Source organism: Brachycentrus maculatus, unplaced genomic scaffold (assembly GCF_059751285.1).
Source record: "Brachycentrus maculatus isolate JH-2025_06_01 unplaced genomic scaffold, ASM5975128v1 h1tg000310l, whole genome shotgun sequence".
In the NCBI taxonomy this organism is placed as follows: domain Eukaryota; kingdom Metazoa; phylum Arthropoda; class Insecta; order Trichoptera; family Brachycentridae; genus Brachycentrus; species Brachycentrus maculatus.
Window position 1 is genome coordinate 30,621 of NW_028281060.1, and position 25,433 is coordinate 56,053.

General features: G+C 33.8%; 1 protein-coding gene across 2 annotated transcripts; it reads left to right on the forward strand.

The window, feature by feature from the left end:
* The first annotated feature begins 886 nt into the window (after nucleotides 1-886).
* LOC148304610 (splicing factor ESS-2 homolog) lies at nucleotides 887-19,768 on the forward strand. 2 transcript variants are annotated; one of them, XM_088267978.1, is made up of 10 exons: nucleotides 921-1,123; nucleotides 1,222-1,378; nucleotides 2,448-2,609; nucleotides 5,211-5,404; nucleotides 6,821-7,000; nucleotides 8,442-8,568; nucleotides 9,158-9,311; nucleotides 10,435-10,575; nucleotides 11,580-11,917; nucleotides 19,646-19,768. In XM_088267978.1, exons 1-9 carry the CDS (start codon nucleotides 965-967, stop codon nucleotides 11,893-11,895), a joined length of 1,590 nt encoding a protein of 529 aa, XP_088124104.1. In that variant the 5' UTR covers nucleotides 921-964; the 3' UTR covers nucleotides 11,896-11,917; nucleotides 19,646-19,768. The 2 variants fall into 2 exon arrangements, with proteins under 2 accessions (XP_088124105.1, XP_088124104.1); XM_088267979.1 differs by lacking the exon at nucleotides 19,646-19,768 and having other exon boundaries at nucleotides 887-1,123; nucleotides 11,580-12,046.
* Nucleotides 19,769-25,433: the final 5,665 nt, after the last annotated feature.

Sequence of the window (25,433 nt, forward strand, 5' to 3'; positions counted from 1 at the left end):
TATTTGTAAAAGAAAATTTAAAACGAAATTAAAAACGATAAATTCTTATATCGTAAATTTTTTTTCGTACTACGTTAAAGTAAGAATATATAATTACTTATATATAAGTGTTATTATAACCTTGCTACGGTTTATGCCATACTTTTTATAGGAAGGTTTTTTTATTTCTACTTTTAAATTATCAAAATACTTTAATACGGGTTGCTTTGATTTTACAAAATGGATTATGAATGAAATTTACACCAAAAACTTTAGGATGTTATTGACATAAGTGTTAACTGTGGTAACTGAAGCCCAAGGCTGATCATATGACTTCACACGATCGAGATAACACTGCGTTGATGCGATGCAGTGCCCTATACACCATTGAGTGCGGATCAGGGTTAGAAGAAGAATTCACTTCCATGGGTTAGTTCAAATATCGCGGGGTAATTAATACAAATTGATAACTCTTAAATAAAGTTTATGGAGAGATTTAAATATCAACAATCATTTTTTGTATTTTTATAATAAATAAAAATTATTTTAAAACATCATTAAAATTTTTGATAATTTCAATGAGTTATGATATATTTAACGCAAACAGGCCAGAAAATAAAGTTATTTTTTTATTGGCTACCCGAAAACGTGAATTTCTTTAGTTGGCGCCTATCGTACGCAATCTGCTTTACAAGCTTTAAAAAATATTGAAGATGATTTGAGGAAAAAATGTTTACTTCTATAAAATGACCTTATTTTTTTTAACTAAAATTAACATAGTAGTTTTTTTTTAATGTATTTGATTCGAAAATATAAACCAAGTCTTTACAGGTACGACACCTTTTGGTGCGTATTCTAAATTCCATTTTGCATTATTGTCTATGAATTTATGCATAGATTTTTCACCATAGACATATACGAAACATGTACGCCGAAGTATGCATAAAAAATAGTTTGACAGCAAGTGAGCAAGTGACATTTCGATATGAGTGAACACAAAATGAAAGATAAACCAGGTGAAAAGGCGCTAGAAGCCATCAAAAAGCTGGATAATGAATTAGCAATATTCAAAGCACCAAAAGGCAGAGCTGTCAAGCGGAAAACACGTATAATAAAAGTCCTAGACGAGGATACTTACATCGAGGTTAGAATCTTTTAGTCTTGCTTTATATTCACTTTTGCGCTATTTTCCAGCATTATAAATATACAGGGAAGGTATTTAATTATTAATTTTTGTTTCAGGAAATGGCTAAAATCATTCAGAGGGATTTTTTCCCTGATTTGGAGAAATTGAGGGCTCAGAATGAATTCCTGGACGCAACTGAAAGAAAGGACCACCAAAAGCTACGCGAGTTGTTTATCAAATATAGCAGTGGACCGAGACCGCCTACTGAACGATGTGAGTCAAAGTATTAAAGTTTTTTTTTAAATTTTATTCACATCATTATGAAAAGAAGCAGTAATGGTTCATTTCAAATGAGTTGAGGTGACTGTAAAAATGTTCATTATTTAAAAAAAAAAGCAAACAGTATGACTGCGATAGTTAGTATTGAGGTGCCAAGTATTCTATGTGTGATATGATGCACGAATACCTAGACCTAGCCCTCTTAGACTCATCAGAAGATTGATTATGAATAAAAAACACACTTTCTCAATCACAGATCACTGTTTATTAATTTTAACACATTGTTGTCAATAATTTTAACACATGTGTGCGCTAATTTAGGCCAAGAGCAGGCGTTTTATACATATTTTTCAAAAATGATACATTTGTGTATAAATCGTCATATCTTCGAAAATATTTGATATTTTGTTATAAAAATTTCTGTGTAGTGTTCACCATACCTAGTAGCGTGTAAAAGACGTGTCATCAGATACATATATTGTTGTTTGAAAATATTGACATTTATAAAATTAAACAACTTTGTTTTAACCACTTTTTATTGGTACACTTTATCCAACCGGTTTCGACAAGAACCTTGTCATCATCAGGGTTTATGTACTAAATTTAACAAAAATGAAATACTCATAGTTAATTACCCTTCCCTTACCAAAAACTTCTACGCACTCCGTACACCATATGAAAATATGATTTAAAAACTCCTAAATTTTGTTTTCCGCTTCCGTAGTGTAATGGTCAGCACACTCGACTACCGTTCTTGAGGTCCCGGGTTCGATTCCCAGGGGGAGTGAAATAAATATAAGTGATTTTTCACTCTATTATTTATTCAATATTACCCTGGACTGGTACTTGAAGCGGAGGACTGATCACCTTTCCTTCGTGTTAACGATCAAAATAACACTGTGTTTATATAATAATGCAGTGCCCTATGCACCGTTAGGGTGCGGATAAGGGTTTGAAAAAAAAATGTTGTTTTTATTGTGCATTGCGTAGCGAATATGTCACTTCCAAATAACAACTACAAATGGAATATAAATTTAAATTTAAAATAATTTTTTTCTTTTAGACGCCAGTCCTGCAACATTCGAAACTCCGCACAGCGACATTCCCGGAACGCCGAGAGAACCCTTTGGATCGGACATTCTCCGAAATTCTACAAACAAGCAGAAATCCGACACGAGTGAAGCTGACAGATCTAAGCCCAAGATTTCCTCCAAACACTCACTGGGTAAAATTACAATCTTAACTCTCTTAATTAACATTCTTAAATTTGTTCACGGTAATTTTGATCAGTTGGTCAACCCATAATCCGATCTTCTCAAGCACATGAAAACGATCCTTATTCTTAATAGTGAACAGTGTTGCCATATCGCTCACTCCTTTCAAGAACGTCATAAATCAAAAAACTTGATTTTTCAGGAGAATGTTTTTGAAGTTTAAAAATATAATACAATGTATTAAATAAATATCAAGCCACTTATTTAACTTTTTACTGTGCAACAGATCTTTTTAGGTAAAACCTTAAGGTTTTTTCTCCATTTGAAAAATATTTAGTATATTTAAAAAAATAATTAAACAACACCTTTTCTTCAAAATGCAAAAACAGCACTTTCTGCCCTGTAGCGGGTAAACATTAAGTTAAAAATATGCCGCTTTTGCTGGGATATAGTACATTTTCTGGGCATTCCAAAAACATGCACAACTGAAAATTGACGATTTTTGATTTATGACGTTCTTGAAAGGAGTGAGCGATATATACAGATTTACCTGTATTGATACAGATTTTAGGCTGCCGTTACAGATGACAGATTTTACTCTACTAGGTAGTACTTTTAGTTTCATACACATTTTTGGAATTGGACATAGTATATGATAAAAACAGAAGAAGGAAAATATGTTTATATAATAAGTAGGTCCGCCTCCGTAGTGTAATGGTCAGCACGCTCGGCTACCGTTCTGGAGGTCCCGGGTTCGATTCCCAAGGGGGGTAAAATAAATATAAGTGATTTTTTCACTGTAATATTTATTCAATATTACCCTGGACTGGTACCTGAAGCGGAAGGCTGATCACCTTTTCTTTATGTGTAAACTATCAAGATAACACTGCGTTTATATGACGCAGTGCCCTATGCACCATTGGGGTGCGGATAAGGGTTTTATTATTATTTTATTATTATTAATAAGTAGGTTAGAATTTGTTTTATATTGGGGTGCGCTATTTATTATTGGGTTCTATTTTGTCTTGTCATGGAACATTACGCAATTTACGCAGCATACTGCAGGATTCCCCAAAACATGTCTAATTTGTTCATGCGACCGAGTGTTAATTTTTTATACACGTCGCGTAATACGCAATGTTTTAATCAGTGCGTATTACGCACAAATATGTATAGATTCGAGCATGATTAACATTTGATAATAAGTAGTGAAACGTTGGAAGGATTATTACTATCAAAACAACTACAAAGATCCATGCTACAAACTAAAAATAGAAAAGGATTTGATTTCTAAAATTAATGAAAATGTGTTTAAAAATAAATTTTATATTTTGGGTTATTGATTCTATACAGATTTTATACAGATTTCTAGACTGTTTGATTCAGATTTTTTGGTTTGGCATATGGCAACACTGATAGTGAAGATCAGACTCATCTGCTTTCACAAAGCTTTCATGGATCATATTTTATTTTTTAATTTATTTTATTGATTTAGCGTTTAATTTGTAGAACTCCATAATTTAACTAACTAACTCAACACCACGCCATTTCTCCGCAGGTGTAGGCAGAGAGAATAGAACGCCACACCACTCTGTCTTTGCAAACACTCTTCGACTCGTCCACGTTCATGCATCTCCTCATACATACCCGCCGATTATTATTTTGACTCCTAACCTGACCGCTTTCAAATATTTGGCATACCTGATTGTGCCAAGATTTTTTTGGTCTTCCTCTGCTCCTTTTTTCAACTACATTCGCCTCATAAATTTGTTTTACCGTTCTTTCCTCACTCATTCGTTCCACATGTTCAAACCATCTCAACACACCTTTCTTAATTTTATCTTCTTCTTCTTCTTCTTTTTCTAGATCCTAAGGATCTGTTTGTGCCTCCGCTTGTAGCTCTTGGGATGTTGACTCCCACCTGTCTTTCCACCTTTTTGTAGGTCTGCCTGGGGGTCTGCATCCTTCAGGGATTCCTTGAAGGGCGATACGTGGAAGTCTGTCATCTGACATTCTGTTTACATGATCATTCCAGTATCGCCTTCGTTGTCGTCCCCACCTCACGATATCCTCCGTCTTACACATGCTCCGGATGTCGGTATTTCTTACTCGGTCTCGCAATGTGTTTCCGGTTATTGATTGGAGAGTCTTCATCTCGGAGGTTCAAAGTTAATTTTATCGATAATGCTTATTTCAGCTTTGCATTCCTTCCTTATTTTACCATTCGAACATCTATCATACATCGTTTTGCCGCGCATTCGTCTGAGACAGTTTGACTGCATTCAGTCTACTTTCATCGTTTTTTTACCAACTCCATGCTTCAATTCCATACATTAAGGTTGGAACCTGGACTTCAGATTGTGTACTGCCAGTTTAGATTTCGCTTATAGGTTTCTTCCTGTCTGCTTATTAAACACACAGTTAAAGGTCAACTCCATGCTTCAATTCCATACATTAGGGTTGGAACCAGGACTCCAGGTTGTGTAGTGCCAGTTTAGATTTCACTGATAGGTTTCCTTCCTCTCTGTTTATTAAACACACAGTTAAAGGCTTAACATTTTAATTATCGCTTTGCTGTCTATCTGATTTGTAAAAATGAATAATGTCTCCAGATTCATATTTGGCGGAGCACACGAGCGAGGACAACAGCAGCTTTCAGACCCTTATGGAGGAGATGGGGCGCCGCAGCCGCTCCCGCTTCCAGGATCAGCTGCGGGAGGAGCTGGACAGCCAGATGAAGCTCCTCACCGCCTGCGTGGTGCCTTCCATACAGGACCAGGCCGACACCACCAACAAAGTGCACGAGGTATCGCATCATCCTTTTCACCATGCTTACGAGCAGGTGAAAAGGATTTTTTTTCCACGGAACGACAAACAAAACGGAATAAAAATGGATATTTACCACCACAAAGTGACTGCCGAATCAATAAAAATAAAAATAAATCATTTATTGATCTATCCATTTTTAATTTAAGTTTTACTTGGTACATACCACTTTTTCTTCAAATCTAATGTGACACGTGTTTCGATGCATTCTGCATCATTTTCTAACACCGTGCACGGTATTTGAAAATGATGCAGATAATCAGTCAGACGGAACAATGTTTGCGCTTATGATAAAATATGGTATTGTAATGAGTATTTAAATGGTATTTGAATATATATTTTTTTAGTTAAAAGCTTGAAATGATGTGAGTTCCGGGACCTTTTTGTTTAAAAAGAAAGTTACGAGTATTTGCAAATTGTATTTTCACCCATTGATGAGAACATCATTAGTTCTCAGAACTAGTCGTGTTTACATGAATAAACTCAAGAGTGTTTTATTTTTATATTCAAAATATTTCTGTCTATCTACGGCCATTAGTTTTTACGTTCCTGCTTGCCTTGGCACAGATTGTTTCACATTCTGACGTATAAAAGAAGTGAGTTCTAGCAGACAAAAAGGAATATATATTTATATATATATATATTTATATATATATATATTTATATATATATATATTTATATATATATATATATATATATATATATATATTTATATATATATATATATATATATATATATATATATATATATATATATATATATATATATATATATATATATATATATATATATATATATATATATATATATATATATATATATATATATATATATATATATATATATATATATATATATATATATATATATATATATATATATATATATATATATATATATATATATATATATATATATATATATATATATATATATATATATATATATATATATATATATAGAGCGAAAACAGATGTGCTAACCACTACGCTACAGAATCGAAGATAACCTTTTATTAGTGTTGAATAAAGACTTTTTTAAATACAATTTCACTTTGAAATACTGTTTTTTCTTCAAATCCATTGTGACACGTGTTTTGATGCATTTTTAAACAATAATTTACTCACTTTGAAAGAAACAATAATTCAGAATAATACAGATAGCACAGAAAAAATATTGCTTGGTAATTTCCCTGTATTTCTTAAAATTTCGATGTTAAATGATGCGGAATGCGTGGAAACACTTGTCACAACCTATTTTAAGTAATAGTGGTATTTACCAAGTAAAACTTAAATTAAAAATGGATAAATATTAGCAGTATGTGACTGCCGAATGAATTAATGAAATTTAATAATGTAAATTGGCACAGTACGAATCAGTTTGTGGTGTTCCAGCTAGACACGTGGGGCTACAAGGCCAAGAACTACATCATGTACGTGCCGGACGGACAGCCCGCCGACGAGACGGCCCTGAGGGAGCGGCAGCAGGTGGTGCACGCCAACACCCGCCTCAAGGGGGAGCCCTTCGACCACCAGCGCAGCAAGGAGACCATCACGCAGATAGCCAAGAGTCAGGTAGGCGACACCGTCTCTGCAGTGCTATAGCTTATCTGTACAATTTACGAGGAAGGCACAGACAAAATAATGTTTAATAATGTTTCTAATTTCTCTCACAGGGATGCTCTAAATGGATCATTTAAAGCTATGTTTAACAATTTGGTATAAAAAACTTACAACATTTTGAGTGTGTCCAAAAACTTGTTACAAAATCTGGGTTACCTCCAATTACAGGAGTCACTTTCATATTACTTTTTGACATCTCATCAAAGATAAAGAAGAATATGGAAGTCTGGGCATTTACGGGGCTGACGACCGTCATAGGCTGGTTTAAGTGATCACTTTACAAACGTGTAATATTCACCAATTCTACCCATTATTGACAACCACACTACTCAAATTCTTGGAAGGTCTATATATGTGAACCAATTTCGAATGTTGTCCTTGAATCATCAGAACTTCACTAGAGACATCTATTAGTGAGATGAAAAGAAGCTTTTTTACTATGCAGAAACTCTTTTATTAGTATGTGAGATCCCACCAATAGATGTCTCAACTTCAACAAAACTTAAGCCGGAAAGATATATAGTTAAACCCCGGAAATCCAAACTAATCGGGGCTGTGGCTTGTTCGGATTTGGAAAAGTTGGGATTAGCCTAGAAATTTGTAATACAGTACATACACGCCTCCCTATGCCGCCCAATATTCAACATACGCTCCGCGTATGTATTGCATCGTCAGGGAGGTTTACGTCACTTTGCCAAATGAAGATTACCGATTTTCACAACACAATGTACACGACAAAATGTAGTGTATTGTTTGTGTTTTTTCTTGTTCATTTACTCCAATGTTAATGAAATGCTATACAACATTGTTTCTTTTTAGGTTACTGTACATTTTTTGCAACTTTTTTCATTACAATCTAATATTATTACAGTACTTGAGTAGCAACACAGGTAGAAATATATTTCTACCTACAAATATTTTTTTCTAAATCTTGTTCGGATTTCTCGGGATTTCGGATTTCGTCACACCTCTTGAAAGAACTGTTATCAAAAACTACGATATAACTTAGTGAAATATTAATTAATGGATAATTTCACTAAATAATATTGATATGTATCGATGGCTGCCCTGTGGCCGACCACTAAGAACGGAGACAGCTTGAGATATTATTTTAACAAACAATTTTCATTTTTAATTAATGTTTTACTTAGTAAATACCACTATTTCTTAAAATGTACTGTGGCACGTGTTTCGATGCATTCCGCATCAAAATGATTCGGAATGCATCGAAACACGTGCCACAGTACATTTTAAGAAATAGTGGTATTTACTAAGTAAAACATTAATTAAAAAGGATAGATTTTACCACAAAGTGAATGCCGAATCAATTAATGAAACAATTTTCTATTAGCCAGATAGTTTGAAAACTACAAATTCGTTTTGATATTTCTAGGAGCGAATTCTGAGCGGGCGCATCGGTGTGGACGGGAGCACACTACTAGATGGAAAGTATCCGCAGAAAACTGGAGGGCTCGGTAGTGGGCTGGGGGGACTTGGATCGGGGCAAGATGTAAACACAGGTTGGTGAACTCTAAGTATATGAGATGAACCATCTTTTCATACAAAAGGATAGTGGAAGCAATGACTCTTCTCCAGTTATCCCTTGACTGCGCTGCACGTAGCGCTCCAACCACCGATGTGCCTGCTGCTGCCTTAACTTGAACGGTCCATCGCGTGGGGATCTTCCTCTCCCTCTCTTCCCCTCCAGGCTACCGATCACAACCAGTCATTCCAGGCTATCCTCATTGCCACGCGCAACGTGTCCAAAGAACTGGAGAATACGTCGTGTACAGACATTCGCCAGAGTCAAGCCATCCAAGCGTAGTTCCTGGCGAATGGACTCGTTGGTGGGTCTAGCTGTCCACGGAATTCGGGGCATGCGCCTCCAACACCACATTTTTTTCCTTTCTGCTGCTTTTGTGGTCCATGTTTCGGCAGCATAGAGAAAAATAGAGTGGACCAAGCTCCAGACAAGCTTCATCGTTGTATTGTTACTCACACCCTGGTCTCTCCAGATTTTGTCTAGCTTAGACATGGTACTTTTGGTGATGGCGATACGACGTCTGATCTCTATGTTCTGAAGTTACATTATATTATATTTGTTTTTAGGTGGAACACGACTGCTGCCAATGTCCACGGCTCATTCGCTGGTCCGCACCCCCTCCCCGTGTCCCGGAGCCCCCGGGGAGTCTCCCCTCATGACCTGGGGAGAGATAGAAGGGACCCCCTTCCGGCTCGACGGCGGAGACACACCACTACCAGGGTAACTAAAACTATGCGGTTTATTTCAAACTTAGCATTTTAGCTCAAGCTCTGTCATATTTAGTTTATTCACAACATTTTTAGTGTTTGACCTTTTTTTATCAACCCTGACCTAAATAAATATACTCATTAAAGTTGTATACTAATCACAAGTAACCGCAAACCCAATTCCCATCTGTACAATGTTTTTTACTGTATCTCGCACTCTACCAAAAGTAAGCTATTAGAACTCTACCAACTCCCACTCTCCCAGTCTCCCACTCTCTACCAACAGTATGTAAAAGGCTACTTTCCCGCAAACAATGTGTTAAATGCATATGTTAAGATTATTGTAAAAGAAAAAATCTGTTCTACAAATAATTAATTATGTTTTAGTTTATATTTAGACCGGAAGATGGAAGCATAGCGCCCGAAACTAGTCGTTGTAACAAAATAAACTCAAGTGTTTTTCTTTCACAATTTCATCATGCCTTACTGCAAAGTGAATGCCTGAACAATAAATAAAATATGAAAAGATGTATTTTTTTTTTTATTTTTTTTTTTGACATCTCATCAAAGATGAAGAAGAATATGGAAGTCTGGGCATTTTCGGGGCTGACGACCGACATAGGCTGGTTTAAGTGATCACTTTACACACGTGTAACATTCACCAATTCTACCCATTATTGACAACCACACTACTCAAATTCTTGGAAGTTCTATATATATGAACCAATTTAGAAACCTTGTTCTTGAATCACTAGAACTTCACTAGAGACATCTATTGGTGAGATGTAAAGAAGCTTTTTATTAAGCAGAAACTCTTATATTAGTATGTGAGATCCGAATCCTGGATTATAATCACACACATGAGAAACGCCAGAAAATACCATTTTCATTTTTATTATTAAGCTTATAATTTGACCAGATAATTTATTTACAACATTTTGAGTGTGCCCAAATACTTGTTCACAAAATCTGGATTATCTCCAATTACAGGAGTTATTTTCATTTTTTTTTTTTTTTTGACAAAAAAAAAATAATATGAAAATAACTCCTGTAATTGGAGATAATCCAGATTTTGTGAACAAATATTTGGACACACTCAAAATGTTGTATATGAAAAGATGCATTTGAATTTGCAGCAAAGCGGCCGGAGCGTCCTTCAAAATGGCCACCGTCCCAAAAAGGGAGCAGCTAGCGCTCGCGTTGGCAGAAAAGGCGGGACAGCGCCATCGGGACATGAAGCAGAAGGCGATGGAAGCCGCCAAAAGGAATATGCTCACGTAAAAATCATTGTCATTGTCAAATTACAGATTGATCCGCAATGTTTTGAGTTTGTCCTTATCTCTGCTCACAAATCTGGGTTTGTCTGCTTAGGAGTTTTATTTGTATTGACATCTCAACATGGATGAAGAAGAAAACGGATGTCTGGGTAAATACAAGGCTTACAGCCTGCTATAGACCGGTTTAAGTGATCACTTTGTACATTTTTAACATTCACTATTCTATCCATGATTATTATAACCCTTATCCGCACCTAATGGTGCATAGGGCACTGCATCAAATTGAGGCAGTGTTATCTTGATCATTACTTACATGAAGGCAAGGTGATCACTCTTGCGCTTCAGGAACCAGTCCAGGGTAATATTAAATAAATATTACAGTGTTAAATCCGCCAGTTTTGTCCGCCTCCGTAGTGTAATGGTCAGCATGCTCGGCTACCGTTCTGGAGGTCCCGGGTTCGATTCCCAGGGGGGGTAAGAATAAATATGAGTGATTTTTTCACTGTAATATTTATTCAATATTACCCTGGACTGGTACTTGAAACGGAGGGCTGATCACCTTTCCTTCATGTGTAAACGATCAAGATAACACTGCGTTTATATGACGCAGTGCCCTATGCACCATTGGAGTGCGGATAAGGGTTTTATTATTATTATTAGGCTCACAGAAATAGTATGAAATTGAAATATTTATGTAAATCATAAAAACACAAATATTTCTCTTTTTATTAAAAAATAAAAAATTATGCGGAATGCATCCAAACACATGTGTCACAATAGATTCGAAGAAATAGTAAATTAAAAATGAAATTATATATCCACAAAGTGACTGCCGAATCAATTAAAGTCACAATATCCACATAACTTAAAACCTACGTTTTAAAAAATAAAAAGAATAGTAAAGTAAAATTTAAATTAAAAATTATTGTCACAATTATAATTATGGCTGTAAAGATCCCCTGTGTGAAATGAATTCGTAATGATAGTCGATGTCTCTTCCGCAGGCCGTCGCCTCGCATGGCCACCGGGTCCGTGACGGACCGCCTCATGTCCATGTCGCCCGCAGCGCGGCGCCTGGCCTCCTCGCACCTCAAGCGGCCCATCATCGCCTCCCCCTCGCCCTCTCTGCGGCGCCCCACGCCCGGCGCGGCGCGCCTCACGCCCTCCCTGCGGCGCACCACGCCCGGCGCGGCCAGGAGGAGAGGGGACGCCCCACCCGCGACCAATCCCGACGAGAAGAAGAAGAAAACACTCACGGACGATCTGCTGAATATCAATCTGCCGAAGAGGAGACTCAAAGCTTCAGATTTCTTTTCGTAAACTGAAATTTGGTTTACAAAGTGTAAAAATAATTGTGTACATTTAATCTTTTATTTGTCCGCCTCCCTGGTGCAATGGTTAGCGTGTTTACCTCCCCTGGAGATCCCGGGTTCGATTCCCAGGGGGGTGATAATAAACATTAGTGATTTTACACTCTAATATTTATTTAATATTACCCTGGACTGGTACCTGGAGCGCAGGAGTGGTCACCTTGCCTTCATATAAGTAACGAGCAAGGTAAGACTGTGTCAATATGATGTAGTGCCCTATGCACCACTGGATGCAGATAGGGGTTATAAGAAGATAAGAAATTTTATCTTACGTGCTCATGGTGTTCCAACCAATAATATTGTCTATGTTTTCGTGATTGAACATAAATAAATTATTTAAAAAAACTTGTTTTTGTACCACTTGATTTTATGTTACATTTATTGTTTCTATCTAAGGGTTAAAATATAATTATATATTGAAATTCTCAAACATTTAAGAATACAAGAGCTGAAGAGGTGGCGCATGAGACCGCAGAAGAAGATATTAGATTCCGTAAGATGGAAGCATCTGTAGCTGCTAAAACTAGTCGTAACAAAATATAATACTCAAGTGGTAAAAAACTAGTGTTCTATTTATAATTTAATTATGTCTTACCACAAAGTGAATATCTGAAACAATAAATAACACATTAATTGATTCAGCAGTCACTTTGTGGTTAAATCTATCCATTTTTAATTACTGTTTTACTTAGTTAATACCACTATTTCTTAAAATCCACTGTGACACGTGTTTCGATGCATTCCGCATCATTTTCAAACACCGTATGAATTACAACAATGATGCGGAATGCATTGAAACACGTGTCACAGTAGATTTTAAGAAATAGTGGTATTTACTAAGTAAAACATTTACAACATTTTGAGTGTGTCCAAATACTTGTTCACAAAATCTGGATTATCTCCAATTACAGCAGTTATTTTCATATTATTTTTTGACATCTCATCAAAGATGAAGAAGAATATGGAAGTCAGCCCCGTAAATGCCCAGACTTCCATATTCTTCTTCATCTTTGATGAGATGTCAAAAAATAATAAGTAAAACATTAATTAAAAATGAATAAATAACACGGTTGAACATGACGTAAATTTTAATTGAAAGCAATCTTTGTCTTTTTTTATCAGTGAGAACGTGGTTCCATGTTTCATGTTGAAAATAACATAATAAAAAATACAGGAAACACCTCTTAGCCCAACTCTTGTCACCAATGCCCTAATGGCGAATTTCGCACACCGTACTTAAAAATAATGTAGAGTGCAGGAGTGTGCGTTAAATATAGGCACAAAAGCAGCAGTGTCTACCCTACCTTGCTCACAAATGTAATATTAACGATCCAACATTATAATTGTATAAATTATTATAAAAATCTACTAATATAATATGCTGAGAAATGTAAAGCTGTGCCGGGTGTATAGCGTGTTCAAGGTATGAACTAAATGTGTCTCGTTCACTCCCCGTTCAACACAAAAAAAAAATACAGTGGAACCTCTCAGTGAAACAATTTTGTTTTGATTAGCAAAGAAGTCCCGGCTCACAAGTGAATATCATGAAAAGGGGACTTGCCCTTTCTCTGTAACTATGCAAATTACTCGTAATGAAAGGATCCATTGTTTCTTCTTCTTCTTTCTGTGCCACTTCTAACGAAGATCGGCGATCATCATGGCTATCTTAAATTTTGATGCTGCAGCTCGGAACAGAGATTTGGTGCTTCTGCCAAACCATTGTCGTAGATTTTTCAGCCATGATGTCCTTCGGCGTCCTTGAGTTCTTCGCCCCTCAATCTTTCCTTGTATGATTAGGTGGAGATGATATTTCTCATTTGTCATGACGTGTCCGAAGTACATCAGCTTTCTCTGCTCGATGGTTGGTAGGAGTTCCTTATTGGTATTCATCCGTTGGAGGACCTCTAGGTTGGTGACCCGATCACGCCATGAAACTCGCAGGATCTTGCGATAGAGACCCATTTTAAACGCCTCTATTCGGTTTTCCAGTTCCTTTGTGAGTGTCCATTCCATAGAGAACAATTTGAGATCCACTTTTTATAAATGTAAAAAGGGGACGTTCTGTGTTTGTTAATTTAAAGGTGTAAAAGGCACTGCTTTTTGCAGACAGAAGTAAAATAAACGGCATCTAATAGCAATACATTACGCCTTTCGGTTACATCAATATGAAGAACTGTGAGAGTGACGAGACCTTTCGTTTTATTTTTTTAAACTAAACTACACATACTTGGTTATCTTTAAGCTATAAAATATGTACATAATATTTTATTTTTAATACTTGTAAAAATGTAGTTATCCGTGGCATTTAAGGCACGCCACTGAAGAAATACCCATCATAAATGAATATGTTTATATACTTGTAGTGCATATTGTGGGGCAATTCTTACAACTAGGTAACTTCGTAATCCATATTGAAGTTAGCTGCTTAAAATATTAATACAATAATAATAATATTTTTACTCTAATGATTGTTTTACTTAGTAAATACCACTATTTCTTAAAATCTATTGTGGCACATGTGTCAATGCATTCCACATCATTTTTAAACAACGTATGTGAAACTAAGTCTAAATTTTAGAGTTGTATCCCTTGACGTTGAAGGATGAAGGATGAACTCTGAAATTTAGCCTTAACTTTACATACGGTGTTTGAAAATTATGTATCAAAACACGTGTTACAATATACTTATAAAATAGTGGTATGTATTTACCAATTGAAACTTTAATTAACATACTAAGGATGGGTGTTTTTTTTATGTTTGCGGACCGCTGGCGACGGGATTTGATAATTGTCCACAAATAGTTTTGAGACGTTAACAAAGAAATTGGTGCATAATATTTATATAAAAACATTTCAATAACAATAATTCTTTCTATTTTGAATTTTGAATAAGGCCGGCGCAGAAGGTAAAAATACCCTTCCCGTCCTTAAGCATCAATCGACCGAATGGGTAAAAATACCTGTCCCGTCCTTAGTATGTTTAAAATGGATAGATGTTACCACAAAGTGACTGCCGAATCAATTAATGAAAATAATAATAATCAAATATAAATAAAATATTAAAATCATCAAGGCTTTTTTTTATATTATAAAAATAAAAAAAACTGACCACAATCTTATATTTCTATTTCCCAACAAAGCTTATTCAAGAGTTACCTAGTTGTTATTACCCCGCGATGAAATAATTAGTGATATTTTTTAAAGTTAACTTTATATTTTAAAATGGATAAATTTTACTAAAATATAACTGCCGAATTACATAATGAAAATAATAGAAGTTTTGTTTATCAAATCAGGAAATCATTCAAAATGAAATAATGATGACTCAATCTGTTCACATTTCAATGTCAAAGACAAACTTTTGCTTTGATTGTAAAACGTGTTATACCAATATTTTAATAATCAATTCATTTAAACAATAATTATTTCCTTCCTAGAATTAAACACGATACAGGTGTAAATAAACACGTGCGTTCAAGATATATATACATGAAGCATTCATATTTTATTTCATTTTTAGTATTATAAATAGCATTGTCTTCGTTTGAAACTGTAATACATATATAATTTTATTATTATTAAAAAATGAAGTCTTTTTCTGTCTTTTTAATAATTGTATTCATTGTTATCTTATTTACGCCAAACAATCATGTAAGTATCATCTGTAGAATAGATATTTATTTAATCACTTCACGTCATAATGACACATGCGCATATTCACACAGAAAAATCTATCTGTCAGCGTCTGAATGGCCGTGAATATGTATTTTCTAACTTAATTTTAATATAAAAATACATAATTTGTATGATATTAGACAGTTTTAATAAAAACATAAACTTTTAATGTATTGAGATGGTTTGGACATGTGGAATGAATGAGTTAGGAAAGAATGGTAAAACAAGTATATGCGGCAAATAGAAGAATAGAATAGGAGGAACACCGGAGAAACCTTGACATAACGAAGTTTTTCAAGAAAATATGTGGCAAATTCAGTTCGAAATGGAAGCAGAGGAAGACCGAGGAAAACTTGGCATAGTAAAATTCTTCAAATACTTGAAAGTGATCAGATCAGGTGTCGTTATAATCGGCAGGTATGTATGATAGGATGTATGTATGTGGAAGAGGTGAAGAATTTTTGCAAAGACGTTTGTCTGGCGTTCTATTCTTTCTGCCTACGCCTGCGAGAAGCGGCATGGTGGTTAGTTAGTTAGTTAGCTTAAATATATTTTTCTTATATATTTTGAGCTGAAAATATTTTCATGTGAAATTCTCATCTTTGTAATCTGTGATAATTACATGTTTTTAGATTTTACTTTAGGTAATATAACAATATATTATTTTGTGCATATTTTTCTACAGGCAATGCCGTTGTTTTGGCGACTAGGATTATTTAATGGCAACTACAGGTCTAGAGGGAGGCCTTCCATTGTAAATCCCGTGAGGAATATAAAACCAGTCGATATCAACTACCAACCAATAGTCAGCAGAACTCATCACAGAGGACTTCTCATTTAAGCATGCCGCAAGGTGTAAAATCAAGATGGCTACACCAAGATGTTATTTATTACAAATTTTAGAGATAAAATCTAATTATGTATATAAAATCTAAAATAAAAATAATTATTTAGTTGAAAATATACTTTTGAACTTATTTGTGTACTTTTATTTATTATTTGAGAGGGAAAACAGAACGTGGACGACCGAAAAAGACTTGGCACGATCAGATCAATCAGAACCTAAAATCTGGCGGTGTCAAAAGTCTGCGTAATCGGAGGGCATGTATGACTAGATGTATGGATGTGAAGGAGGCGAGGAGTGTATGTCAGGACAGAAGAGTGTGGCGTTCCATCCTCTCTGCCTACCACTGCGGAGAAAAGGCGTGATGGTGGTAGTAGTAGTATTTATTATTTTATTTACAATTAACATATTTGTGTGTAATCACGTACCATGCGTTTAAATATTATTTTATGAATGTTATATTAGTAAATTTTAAAAATTAAAGAAGCAGATTTTGTTCCCGTGGTATGTATCGCAGACCGCTTAGGTCTACAAAAATAATACACAATCAAAATGTTTGTCTATTTAATAAACACCCTTTTTAAAAATATATATATATGAAGATCAACAATGTCATAAACTTCTTATGTAACCTTTACCAACTGTAAATAATTTTTTGCAATTAATGTTTTACTTAGTAAATACCACGTTTTCTTAAAATCTACTGTGACACGTGTTTCGATGCATTCCGCATCTTTTTCAAACACCGTATGTGAAGCTAATTCTTGATTTTAGAGTTGGGTCTTTGGGACGTAGAAGGTTGAATTGGGAGTAGGAGCTTTAAAGGTTGAAAAGGGTAAATAATTTTGATGCTCTTCACAAGCGTTGCGTAATGAAACACTTATGTTTCATTCAAATGTGTGCTTTTTATTTATTTCCTTTCCGTTTAGCCAAACTGAGCCACAACAACGCATGGCCGAGCACAGCTCGTTATTAAATAAATAAAATTGTGATTTTTTTTAGTTATTATTATTATTATACTTGTATTTGTGTATATGTGGCTTGTACCTAATATTCCAACTTCAATTTCTCCAAATCAAAGATTTATTTATAATTTTTTGTTTATATTTCTTCACTTCATGGTACATGCATAAAGATAAAGGTTTGAAGATGAAGATATATGTACAATCCCACATATGCATAAGGCACCCCTATAGGTGCAATGCTTTGAAGATGTTTGTAAAGATGTTAAAACAGAAAAATAGGTGGAATGATAAGAAAAATAATAAAACATTAAATAATCTTTCTAACCTATGAGGGTGCTAACCCTTTGCACCATGGGGCTACACTATCTATACAAATAGATAGTATAGCTTAATGGTGCATAGGGCACTGCATCATATATATTATTTCTTAATTGTTAAATACATGATCAGCCCTGCGTTTCATGTAGTCCAGGGTATAATATTAAATTAATATTCGAGGGAAAAATCATAAAAATAAATATAAGAAAAACCCTTGTCCACACCCGATGGTGCATAGGGCACTGCATCATATTTAGGGTAAAAAATCACTTATATTTATTAACCCTCCCTGGGAATCTAGTTTGGCACCTCTAGTATAGTAGCTGAGCATTACACCACTCTGGTAATCAAATCCGGAACCTCCAGCACGGTAGCCAATCCCATTAACGGCTACACTATAGATGTGAACAAATTGATCAAGTAAATTATGGTTAATTTGTCACATTCCTAATCTCTCCTACAAGAGAGTATATGCTACTTTACAAAGTGAAAAGCCAGATGGAGTTGGTGACTATATACAGAACAAGAAAGAAAAAAGTCCACTACAGATCAGCATTAATTAACATACAGTTATTAACACTCTTAAATTTAATTGTAATATCATTCTGCTTAAGTGGTGATATTTTAATTCCTGCTTGATTTAATTTCCTGCAGAAAATATTCTTGAATCTGCAATAAATTGGCAGTATTTCCACAGCGGGTACTACCTCAACTTGCTATAAATTGAGCAGTATAATATTACCTTGTATTAGTTGACTTCATTATTTTGAGTTGAGATAAGGAACCCTGCATACTTCATAAAAATGTCACTGAGAAATATTACAAGACTAGTTCTCCTATATTTCCTCTTCACTGTTCTGTTATTCGCCCAAATTGTAAGTGAATTTTTTTTAACAACTTGACCATAGATTCATTTTTAATTTACTGATTTTTCTTGATTTAAACCTGGTTACTGTTCCAAATCAGTTGTGATGTTAACACCGCACATTTATGGTATTTTGTTTAATTATTTTAAACATTTTTCATTCTTGAGAAGCATTAATTTTTATTATAATAACAGATCATTTATATATCATTTTTATATTTGATGTGTAACATACACCTCTATTCCTTTCGATCTGGTTTAGGGCAAACTAAACCCATGAGTATTTTTGTCTTATTATTATTTCAATGCCTTAATTTAATTACATCTCGATTGTGATACTAAAAAGTCTTAAAATAGTGTTTTTACAGAAACTTTACTAATTTACTTGTTTTTTTTACTTATTGGAATAATATGATAAATAAACACTTGAAAAAAAACACTCTTTTCAGTTTATTAATTAGTTTTAACGATACAGATATTCTCATCTCATCAGTTGATGGCGAGAACATCTGTAGTTCTCGAAACTAGTATTTTTTAATATTATTTACCTCAAAAAAGTGGTCTTATGTAAGAGTTTTATTTTTATAATTTAATCGGCAATGTAACTAGTTGGAAACAATCTCTATAACAAACTTTCCTTTTAAGCTTTGAAGAATTTAATATATTCTGATATCTGCACTCAAGTGGTGCATAGGACACCGCATCGGATCATGTTGTTACTCGATCATGATTATATAAAGACAGGGTGATCAGTCCTACGCTTCAGATCAATGGATTTTGAAAGAATAACAGATGTCGGAATATGAAAAATAATCTACGTTATAAGCTAAAAATCATTACAATGTCAACACTCAGCCCAGAGTAATTGAGGTTTAAATGTTAAATACTGTACTGAGTGCTGCAGAAGCTATGTGCCAAGCACTTTGTGGGCATTACCCAAGCTGTGTGACAATCGTTGGCAAAAATTGGCTGTGATTTATTTAATTATTACTCTTTTTTGGCAGACAGTATATCACATTATCTTTGTTAACAGGCTTCCCCCCTGCGTTTTGGAATTTTCAATGGAAACTTCAAATCCAAAAAGGGCCCTCCTAACTTCAGTCCTCTGGAAACCTTCAGACCCGTTCGCATCAACTACAGACCGGTCCTGAGGCAGACAAGTTTCATTTGAGGAGCAAGATAACTAATAACTAATGATACTACTAAATGGATATACCACATACAAAATGCTGACCCAGATCACACTTTACATTAAAAAAAATCAAGTTTAAGTAATATATTCCATGGAGTTTTTTTAACAGTATAATATTCATAGAATAAAATTACAAATTTGTTATTTTATTCTATAAAATGCAGTTGCACCAAGAAATAACAAAACTTAAATATAGTATAATATTAAATTACAGAGTATCGAGAATCGGTGGGTCATCAACATCAATTACATACTTTCAAGTTCACTATTTAGTACAGTGTGCATACTAAATTTACTGTTTAATAGAAATATGCTGATTCTTGAAAAAAAATCAATCCAATCTTTTTAACATACAAATTTACCATATAACAAAAACCGAAAAAAATATTAATGGAAAAAAAGTTATTGAGTTTTTAAACGATAATGGGAGTTCTCATAATTACATTTTTTTATGTTTAAACTATATGGGAAATATATTTCAAATATTAATTTATTGTGCACTAGATTTTTATAATAATTCATAACTTTTTATAGGATAAGGACATAAATAAGGGTGTTGGAGGCAAAACTCAACTATATTCGCAAAAAATCTATCCATCTAAGAAATTTGTATAACTTAATGATGTGTTGTTTTGAATGTATTTTTTATTTCTTCATAAAAAAAAATCGTAACTCATTATTTAACTCAAACACAGACTTTTTGATTCAAACACAGACTTTTTGAGTCTACTAAGTTGTATTTTAAACATGTTAGTTGTATTTTAAATACAAATTAAACGCCGAATCAATAAATAGCATGTTTATTATTATTATTTTGTGGACAGTTCTACACCTACACCTAGTTGTTTGTACTGTGCACCTCAAATATTTTAATTTTGTACTTGTTTATTTTCCATTTAATAAAATAATATTTTTAAGACACATGGCCTGGTGGTTTTATTGTAATTTAGTCATTTTTTAAAATGTAAGACAATATATGTTCGAGGTAGAGCACATCAAAAAATTCTGGAGAAAATTATAAAATTAAAGGGAACCATTTTTTTTCCTTGGGCAGCATGTTCGAGGAAAAAAAAAAAATAAAAAAAAAATGTACTCCATGTACTCCGCATGCCTCTGAGAGCCTTAATCAAGCTTGCCTCTTTTACAAGGCATCAGGTTCGCGCCGCCCAGGACGACCACTGCTGACAATTCGTCGACAGTTCTCGTCAGAACTTCGGGACGCGGATCTGACTTGGGAGGATGCAAGGGAGCTGGCAGCCGACAGAAAAGCCTGGAGACAGTTTGTGGACTCCATATGCTCCACCTAGGGAGCGGATATGGTTTATATATATATTTTTTTTTGGGCTGAAATTTCAGAGAAAATGTAAATGCCTTAACTCTATAGTGTAGATAACTTTAACTTTAATTCAATTTGGTAAAAAGAATACTAATTTACTTTTCGGTAACTTCTTGACTACACTGTTTAACAACTGGTTTCAAAATGCTAGTCATTAAAAATAAAACACCGTATGAAAATGATGCAGAACGCATTGAAACACGTGTCACAATAGATTTTAAAAAAGAGTGGTATTTACTAGGTAAACCTTAAATTTAAAATGGTTAGATTTCATCACAAAGTGACAGCCGATTCAATTGATAAAATAAAATTTATCTACACTTTTATATTTCCACTGTAATTCTAGCCCTGATGTAGTCGGTTGCTGTATCCAACAGAACTAAATAATATGTTTTCAAAATATTACAGAATAAAAAATAATAAAAAATTCTAGATATGTACATATTTTTTGTAATGTAAATGACCGTCTCCTCACGGGTTCTTCTTAGTGAGTCGTTCATCAAAAAATATAGTAATGTATTGTAAAAAGTAATAAATAAATAAAATAAATAAATAAATATATTTTGGATATTGATTTTTATCACCTTCTTATATTTATCCTTTACTAATCAAGTTTATTGATACCTCAGGGAAGGGTTTTTTTTTTAAACAATGAAATAAAATAAAATGCTTTATATGAGCTCTAACAAGAGTGGTACCAATGTACCAGGCGTAATCTCTTTGTCAAAATCAGCATGTCATCCAAACAATGTTTTAAAGTATTTTTTTTTAAATAATATGTAAATATGCCCAAAAATGCTGCATATTTTCAAAAATTGTTTTAAAAAGAAATTCATGTAACACGTTTTCAGATATTCATTTTTTGCCACCTTTGCATTCTAAGATATCAATTCATTGATACCTCAAACGTGAGATATATGATGAAACCCAGTCAGCAAAATCATCAGAGATAACAAATTTGTATATTTTTGGGTCCCAGATATTAAATTTCAATTATACCATTTTAGTTTTTTGTGATAATTCTTAGAAAGAAGTATTCGTCAGTGTTTTAATCATTTGGAAATTATTAAAAATGAAGTTCATGACTTTGAGTCTGTTATTGATCATCGGTAGTCTTAGCGAACAGGTATGATTATATATTCTTTATGTTTTCTCATTTATTTGAAGAAAAAAAAATGTGCGAATAAACAACCTTTAAAAGAGTCCGATTCAGAGGTTTGATAACTTAAAATTGTATCCATATTTTATTCAAAGGCTGAAGCTTGAGTGTTTGATTAGTTAATCTTCAATTCTGACAAACCTTTTTTTAAATTTTCTAGGGCGATTTCTTTATTAATATATTTTATTGCGCTCAAATTCTGAATTTAAGGGGTATGAGTGAAACAGCAAAATCTATTAGATTCTTAATGGAGAGAAGCATAACTTTATACAGTGGTTTAAATCCAGTGTTTGAGTCCAGTCAAGTAAATGAACAAAGAAATATTGTTTACCATACAAATGATCAAATTAGAAGTATATAAGTATCTCCTAATAGGTGAAAATACTTCAAAGGAATTCCCACATATGGTCAGAGAAAAAAAAGCTATTTACTTTACAAAGTTCTCAACAGATAGGCTCCAACTAATTAACGAATGTGATAGGTACAATCTCTAATTTAAAATTAGAGGCAATATGAATGTTCAATAATGGGCAGAATGGTATACGTTACACAGTAAATAAACCACCCATGCCAAACAATAACTCCCATGAATACCCAGACTTACATATTACCTGCAAATAAAATGATGCTTTGTCTCTGTTGAGAAACCTTATATGTATTTCCTAGGACGGACTAATTTTTATGCATTTTAGGCAATTTTTCCATTGCGAAGAATGCTATTGCAGTGATAGTCTTCTTAGGAAGACTATCACATTTATAAATCAAACTAATAACAATAGCTAATTAATTATTTGATTAATAATAATAAATTATTGGCTATTAAAAAAACTTTGATGGTAGTAAAATAAAAATGTTAAATATTATGGATTTATTTCTTATATGAATTTTTTATTACAGATTATTTTGCAAAACCATTTAACACTCATTTCATCTCATGGTTTTTACTCTTTACTTATTAGGAAATCTAGGTGGTGGTAGATTATTTAATTTATTTTCATTCTTGCAGGTTTCTTGTATACGTCTTGGACTATTCAATGGCGACTTTCACTCTAAAAGAAGACCAAGTTCACTTGGAAGGAAAAAGGTATTTGCTCCAGTTTCAATCAACATTTCCCCGATTATACACACCAGTAAGATATCGCCAAGTGTAAACAAACCAACACGAGAATTGCCAAAAATAATACCCCTGAAACGAGACAACATTAGGAATTCAATATATGAAAGGAATAATCAACCAAAATTCCAAAGATTTACACAAAAACCTTCATTCTTAAGCCTGTTTAATAAAAATCCCCATGCACTAACTTCAAAAACAATTAATGAACATCCATTGGATTCACACAGATTCCTACAAAACATGAAACCTTTCTCATCAAAACCTTTGAATAATGGATTTCGTAAAAATCCTGTAAGTTTACGAATGAGGCTATTTGAAAATCCATTTGAAGAGCAGAGATATGATAAATCTCCATTTTTACATAGGGCATATGAAAATCTTTTTGCATCACAAAGAATCAATGAAAAACCTTTAGATTTGCATAAATTGTTATCCCAACCAATGAATAACAGATTTAATGAAAAACCTTTTAGTTTAAACACAAGACTCTTTGGAGATCAGGGATATGAAAAACCTTCAATTTTGGATAGATTAAATGAAAATGTACTGACTTCAAGAAGAAGCGGCAAAAAACCATTTGCTTTAAATAGACTGCTACCAAACCCTATGACTAACAGAATGTATGAAGAACCATTAGGTTCACATTCGGGACTTTTAAATATACCAGCATATGAAAAACCCCCATTTCTGCAATCATTGCGTAATGAACCTTTGCAGAAATCTTTATTCTCTAAACCGCAATTTCCTTTTTCGAGATTGGGAAGTGAAATAATTCCAAAAGAAAAATATTTTAACCGAGAAAATAGATCAAACTTTAATTCAATTATGAAAAAAGTTATCAAAAGTTTGAGAAAAATTACAAGATCAGTGATCGGATCTTCTGATGGAGACAGTTTCAAAGTGTTTAATAACCTTAGAACACCGAGAGATAAATACAATGATAATGCAATCTTAAAAGGTTTGATTGGGAGTGCTTCGAATCGGAATGAAGTGATGATGCCACCGAGTGATGGCAATTTACATATACTAAGACAACTAACCAAGTTGACGAAGAAATTCATTTTCCTTCTTCGTAATATTATTCAAAAACCTCAAAGCGTTCTGGATAGAGGAGTGAATTCCTACAAATTCAGAAGAAACAGGTTTAGCCATCTGTAAACTAAAACTGTTGATATGAATCAATATGATTCCATGTGATATGTTGGAATATAATTCCATGTGAATGAGACTTTTGTGTAAAGATTTTATTAATCTTCTTCTGTGGTCTCAATCTTATGGATTGGTTCGTAGCAACAAATGATACTTCCTTTGCCATTCCGGTCTATTATGCGCCACCGTCTTCAGCTCCTCACATGTTGAACAGCCTATATCCTCATACAAGTCGCAAAGACATTTGCGGCGTGAGCATCCTCTGACGTTCCCTCATTACTTTATTGATATGTTAATTATATATGAAGAAGTTTATTGAGGTGAGAATATGGAAGTCCAGGTTGTATTGACCCACAGCAGGATGGATATGGTCCCCGATGTATACCCAGTGGATGAGATTCAGACCCCCTTGACTTGCTGACTTGTACCTTAGAGGGTTGCACACTTCACCTAAATAAAATCAGATAGTTTAAGTGATCATATTACACATTGTGTAACATTAACCATCTCAGCCACGACTAACAGCCGCAATACTCAAAAAGTAGTATATGCTATCGAATACCTCAGATTTTGCAATTTCTTAGGGTAAAAAAGGTTTATAACCCTGTAAGAATCAGCCATAAACCAAACTCGAAAGTAACATAAGTATATCGTAGTCGTACAGGAGAAAGTGACCAACTACCAAATCGTAAAATGTTCATTTAAGTCACTTTTGCTTGGCAAGAAAATGAACATCAATGCAGTTAGTCATTTTTACTAAGTCAATATATTATACTTCCAAGTATCCAAAATCCTTTGGGATTTTTTCAGGGCAATTTAAGCTAGTAAGATATCAAAGAGTCAATGATTACGTTTTTGTAAAACAATG